At 50.4% G+C, this 6561-nt stretch overlaps 1 protein-coding gene across 1 annotated transcript; it reads right to left on the bottom strand.

Moving 5' to 3' along the window:
• Window positions 1–836: 836 nt before the first annotated feature.
• Cplx3 (complexin 3) lies at window positions 837–6320 on the bottom strand. Its single transcript, XM_008836503.2, has 3 exons — window positions 5711–6320; window positions 4450–4537; window positions 837–2205 (listed from the first exon to the last, which is right to left on the bottom strand). Exons 1-3 carry the CDS (start codon window positions 5872–5874, stop codon window positions 1981–1983), a joined length of 477 nt encoding a protein of 158 aa, XP_008834725.1. The 5' UTR covers window positions 5875–6320; the 3' UTR covers window positions 837–1980.
• Between the last annotated feature and the right edge of the window lie 241 nt (window positions 6321–6561).

Genomic DNA, 6561 nt, shown 5'->3' with positions numbered 1-6561 from the left:
GGCTCACTCAGTTTAAGACCTTTGCTGCTTCTCCTCTTGTTTTTTAAAGAATGTGTTACCATTGGTTTTAAGTGGTACAGCACTTGCCTAGCATGCTGTTTGAGGTCCTGGATCCTCAGCACTACCGAAAAAGAAAGGGAGGAGGAGGTGGAGGAGGAGGAGGAGGAGGAGGACAAGGAGGAGGAGGAAAAGGAGGAGGGGGAGGAGGGGGAGGAGGAGGAGGGGGAGGAAGGGGGAAGGAGAAAACAAATAATCACTCTTTGAAACACATATTATCTTCTTGGAGAGGAGGGCTCTGGCATTACCAGGAACAACACAGGCTCAAAGACACACAGCAGAGCCAGGCTGGAGTACAGTGCCCTCCTGTCTCTCTGCTGCAGTCTCCACCTCCCAGGTGAGGGGAACTACAGGACAACTGTGGCTGAGTCATAACCCTTGTCCTAGTTTGTTCTTCATTGCTGTGACAAAACACTCTGACCAGTACCAACTTGGGGAGGAAAGGGTTTATTTGTCTTACATCTCCCAGGTCGCAGTTCATCAGGGAGCCCAAGGTAGGAACTCAGAGCAGAAACCTGGAGGCAGGAGCTGGAGCACAGGCCATGGAGGAACGCTGCTTACAGGCTTGCTCCCCTGGCCCCTGCTCAGCCAGCTTTCTTATGCAACACAGGCCCACCTGCCCAAGGGTGGTACCACCCACAGTGGGCTGGGCCCTCCCACATCACTCATCAAGAAGATGCCCTTCAGACATGGCCACAGGCCAGTCCAATAGAGGCAATTTCCCGATTAAGGCTCCCTCAACCCAGGTGTGTCAAGTTGACACTAAAGCTATCCAGCACAACCCTTCTTGTGGGCTCAGAAAACACTCTAGAGGCCCCAACTTCCCTTGTACCTCTCCATCCAGCCACATCTCCCTGAAATTCCAGTACTTAGACCTGCTTTATCTGGCCCAAGTGGCATCTGCTTCCTTGCCTGGGGCCCTGAAAAGCAGTAGATCATCTTACGGGAGTTCTGCAGAAGTCCCTTCTCCTTCCTCTTCTAGGGCTGGATGTGCCAGTTCTGAAGCTACAGGTGGGGAGGTGGAGGGTACCCCTCCAAGAGCAGGCTTGGGACCTGTGAACTCTAAGACTCAGTGTCAGTAGGGAGTAGAAAGATAGCCATGTCATTTGGAACTTTTATTTTCCATTGAACTAGAAGAGAGTCCAACTATGGGATCCAGAGAGTTCTACAAGAACAGAATAAAATTTGGCTGGGCCCTGGGCCCAGAGAAGACCTGGAGTTGCCTGGGCTACTGTTCAGTGCCAGCTCCAGCCTTGGCACTCTGCCTCTCAGACAGCATTGCTCAGATCCCAGAGCCCACAGTGGCAGCTTCTGAGGCTGTGGCTGCAGCTGCTGCCCTGCCCAAGGAGGGGTGCGGGCTGTGCTTCGAGTGACCAGGGAAAGAATCTTAGAAATTACATAGTCCATTCCCATTTTACAGGTGAAGCCCAGAAAGAGCAGCAGCTTCCAGAACAATGAAGGAGAAAACTGGAACAGGCCTTCTGTCTATCCAAAGCTGTCTCTGAGAGCATTTGAGAGCTGGTGTCTGGAGGGACTGGGTACCCAAAGGATGTGTGTCTCTGTGTGCCAGGATGCATCTGTGGCAAATGAGCCAGGGCTTCTGTGTCCTTCTGTGAGTGCTCTTGTGTGCAGGAACAGGGGGCTGCACCCAGAGAGGGCCGGGCCTAATCTCATCATTTTGGAAAACCTCCCAGGCTGAGAAGGGAATAGGTTACAAGGGAGAGAAGGAAAATGGGAGCTTGGCTGGTGGTGAAGAGGGAGCGACCAAAGGCAGGATTGGACATGGTTGAGAAGACTCTGAGGTTGAAGCAGGGAAAACAATGTCCAAAATGGGGTAGAGGTCTCTGGAAGTTTAGACACCCTCTTAGCCCTCCTGTGGACCCAGCCCTCTGGCCATCCCAGGGGCAACGCCAAGGGAAGTGGTCACATGATGTGGCACTTCTCAGCTGATTGCTTAAGGTTTCCCAGTGTAGTCTGGGCCTTGTCCTTGAGTGAGCTGAGGTCCAAGCCAGGGAGGCTGGCCAGATGCCCAAGCACAGAGGCCTTCTCCTCCTCCTCTTCTGTATCCTCCTCGATCATCTTGGCTAGCTCCCGAGGCAGCTCCACGTCTCCACCTGCCAGCTGGATCTGGCTTTCATCTGTCTCGTTCTGAAGGGAAGAGAGAAGGGACAAAGGTAGAAGTCTGTGAGAATCTAGTGGTATAGGGCTTGGAAGAAGCCCAGACTAGGTTCTAGAGCCCTAGATTCCTCAGCACCATGTTCCCGTGGGCTCAGTACCTGCCCCCACATCTCAGTCAAGCCTCTCATGGGTAGATATAGTGACTGCTCCTTTAAACATACTACTTTCAGACTACCTCACGTCACTCTGAGATACTGAAGGAATAATAGAAACAAAATTAAAAGGAAAATGGGCTAGATGCAGTTGCACACACCTTTAATCCCAGCATTTGCCAGGCAGAGACAGGAAGATATCTAGGAAATTGAGGCAAGCCAGGGCTACATAGTTAGAACCTGTCTCCAAAAAGTCACATTGGTACAGTCAGCTAAGTCATGTGTTGGCCATTGCTAATTGCACTGATAGACACACAGGCAATAATAAGGATAGATACCATTTACCAATGCTTAGTCTATGGTTGACAATGAGATGGGTGCATTCTATTCTTTTTTAAAGATTTATTAGTTAGGGTGGGAGAAATCCCTCAGTGATTAAGAGCTCTTGCTCTTCTTACAGAGGATCTGGGTTCAGTTCCCAGCACCTACATGGTAGCTCACAACTACCTGTGACTTCAGTTCCAGGAGATCTGATGCCCTTTTTTGGCCTCTGAGGGAAAACTGGGCATTCACAGGAGGGTACATGCAGGCACTCATACATACACATAAAATAAAAATAAATATTTTAAAAGATTTATTGTTTAGTTATATGTATGTATGTGTGTGTCTGTATGTGTGTATGTGCATGTGTGGGAGAATGTCCTTGGAGTCTAGAGGAGGGTGTCATATCCACTGGAATTGTAGTTACAGGTAGTTGTATGGTCCATATCTGTAATCCCAGCATTCAAGAGGTAGAAGCAGAAGAATTGGGAGTTCAAGGCCATCCTCAGTCACATAGAGAGTTTGAGGCCTGCCTCAGTTACAAGAGCCCCTATATAAAAGAGAAAAAAGTACCTAGGAGGTAGGTGCTGCCATCTCCACTTTACAAATAAGGAAATGGAGGCTCCAAATTCAAGCAATCGGCCCAAGATCATACAACCAGGAAGGGAAGTGTGGAGCTAGAGTCAGACCTTTGTCACTGATTCTAATACCTGGACTCTCTGCATGGGCACCTTCTGAGAACCATCCTACTCCATGATTCCTCTGGGCAGTGTTGGGGTCTTCTACCTTGTGTCCTACACAGTTCTATCCATCTTGCCTCCTCTACAGACTCAGAATTCTCTCATAGTAAGAGTTATGTCTCTTACATGCTTAGTGCAAGTATTTGAGAAATGACTGTTGCTGAACCAGAAAAGTCTCTTCTAAGAGACTTCCAAAAGCCTGGTGCCCTATGGGAAGTCAGTGGTCACCAGGGGCTCAGTAAACACTTGTTGAATGAGTAAATGTGGTGTTGACATATTTGATCTCTCAACCCAAGTGGAAGACCAAGATCAGGAGGGTGCTTCCATTCTCCTCTCAGAGTCTAGCACAGCTCTGGGCACATGAAGCTCATATTCTGGAAAGTTGCTTGTGCCATGTAGAGGTGGCACATTTATATGCCAATCTGGTGCTGCAACATCTTAGGAAGTACAGGACAGGGGCTTCCTGAGATATATTAGGCCAAGGGAACACTTTGTTTTTTTACAGGTATATTCCTGTACCCTGGAAATCAGCCTGGAGGTCTGAAACAAACAGGCTCAATATTCATAGGCTTGAGCTCTATCTCTCACTGGCTATATGACCTTATTCAAGTCCCTTGATCTCCTCAAGCCTCAGGATCTTGGGCAAATTCCTCTTTTACACATGTGCTAACAACTATCTAACAGCCCTACTGGGGGTTAGGTAAGAGCACGTAGGTGGAAGTATCTGGTATCTCATTCTCTTTCCCAGCCTTCTACATGTATTTACTAGCCTTCTGAGTCCTGTTTCTGACTCTACCATGCCTTCATGGGCCAGGCTTGATCCAGAGATGGGAATGAAGGAGAGGAATAACTCCAGAAACACAAACCCATCAGCCTCCAGAGGTCTGGGCTTTCCCTTAGCTCCATGAGTGTATGAATGAACAAATGAATGAGTAAGAAAAGGAAGGATCCTCTGAAGCATTCAGTGAGTCTTATGGGATGAGAGCTGCAGGGCCCAGAGGGAGACCAGCACCCAGTGCTCAGGGTCCCAGTAGCACCTCACACCTTGGGTTCCTGCTCACCTTGGGCAAACGGTATTTGTCTCGGAAGTGACTCCGAAATGTGGCCCGTTCTGCCTTCCTCTGTGTGAACTGCGCATCCCGCTCCATCCTGCAGGGAAAAAAGACACAGGGGCAGAGGATGGAGTGATCTTGGGAGCTGAGGGAAGGGGTGGGGTCTGTTAGGGAGGAGCCAAAGTGATCTCAAATTCCTGGGAGCAGGCTACATGGGTTTCCCATCCCCCAACTGGGCTGAGAATAGCTATCGAGTTGGGACTGACAGGTTTAGATTTTGCCCCTCAACCAACCACAGTGCCCTCTTTGTTCTCTGCTCTCACCAATGGATAGTGCTAACTAGGGGGAAGTGTCTGTCTGAATCTGCCTGAAGATTCTAATATATGTATCTTGCAATCACTGACTCAGATCTGCCTTTCCCTGTCTTACAAGCTGTGTAGCAGGGAGGAGAGTATTCAGGATAGACTTGGTTTGGCTCATGGCTCACTACCACTTTCAGTCTGTCTTTTAGGTAAGGTTTACTTTCTTCTTTCATAAAGTGAGGGTGAGACTTTGCAATTCACAAAACTCTCAGGATTAAATAAAATTACAATAGCTGACATTTCATGAAGATTGCCATGTGCCAGGTGCTGAGCTAAATGGTTAACACGCATTAAGTCTTCAACCTTCATAACTCTATGCAGCATGCATCATGATCACCACTTCCATTTTCCAGAAGAGGAGAAAGGAAGCACAGAAAGGTTAAGTAACTTGCCTAAAGTTACCCAGCTAGTAAGCAAAGTGAGGGTCTGAACGCAAGCAACCTCACCCCAAAGTTCAAACCCTAAGTAGACTGTCTCTACTCTGTCCCAGAACTGCAGCTCAATATGGATGAGTACCCCCATTTCAGTCCTGTTTCCAGGACTTGAAGCCTCTCTCCACTGTAGGGCTTTTCTCAGAGCCTCAGGCTCACAGGAGCCCAATTTGGAAGACAGGAGGCTTGGATCAGATCGGATTAAGGAATTACCTATTTCATCAGAGATGCACGTGCACCCCCCACCCTCCTCCCAGGCACACATCACCCTTCCCCCAACTCTCTCAGGGTCAGAGTATGAAGCTAGAGCAGGGTCCTGGGTTTGAGATAAGGTGGCTATGGGAGCAGCCTAGAGGGCACCCCCACTCTGTTTCCATGTTTAGGAGGTGTGGGGAGGCTCTAGGACAGGGGTGGGTGCAGCGGCTATGTGTGCATGTGTGTGTGGGGTCACTGGAGCCAAGAAAAGATCACACTCACTTCTCTTCCACCAGTTGCTTTTGATACTCCTCACACTCCTCTCGACTCATGCCCTGTGCTTCCGCTGCAGACTTGTCCCCGTCCCCTTTGTCTTCGCCGCCCCCCAGGCTCCCAGTGAGGTTCTTCAGCTGGCCGCCCACCATGGACTTCACCGTGAACGCCATGGTCTTCTCTGGTGTCAGCACCAGGCACCTGACACGTCGGCGCCTAGTTCAGCACTAAGTCCGGGGACAGCTCCTGCCTGCCGCTAGCTCGCGCCCCACGCTTTGCGAGCCGCCCGCTCCACCTTCCCAAACCCCTCCTCACTCGGGGTGGTGGTTGGGGGACATGCACGGGGCTGAGGAGCCTGGACCACGTGCCTGCTCCTCACTCCCGCCTCTCCCACGTGCCTCCTTTAGCTCCAGCCAAGCTCCGCTGGCCACTGCTGACAGCCGATTAGCGCTTACGGTGGTGGGGTCGCTCCCCTGGGAGAACAGACTGCACTGATATGTACCTTCATCCTTACTTCCTACCCTCCAACTTTCTCTATTCCTGAGTCACCGATAACCAGAACTTCAGCTGGGAGATCAGGTAGCAGCAAGGGCCAAACACCCCCAGCCTTGGACCTTAGTCATCCTCGTTCCACCCCACCCCAACCTGCTGACTGGAAGCTGGGAAGGGGGAGACCTCAAGAGTATGAGCAGGAACCCCAGTTATGGTTTGGTAAGTTTGCACTCAGCTCCTCTGTCAGGTGTCTGCCCTGCTATCCCTGAAGCCTCAGGGAGTGTATGTTGGGAGGTGGTGGGGGGAGGGCTTGGGGATACAGGCAGGACAGAAGGAGCCCAGAGAGACACCTGTCCTTGCTTTGGCTG

This window comes from Nannospalax galili, unplaced genomic scaffold, assembly GCF_000622305.1.
Source record: "Nannospalax galili isolate Female #2095 unplaced genomic scaffold, S.galili_v1.0 scaffold54, whole genome shotgun sequence".
Classification (NCBI taxonomy): domain Eukaryota; kingdom Metazoa; phylum Chordata; class Mammalia; order Rodentia; family Spalacidae; genus Nannospalax; species Nannospalax galili.
This window is presented reverse-complemented; position numbering and strand designations above follow the sequence as displayed.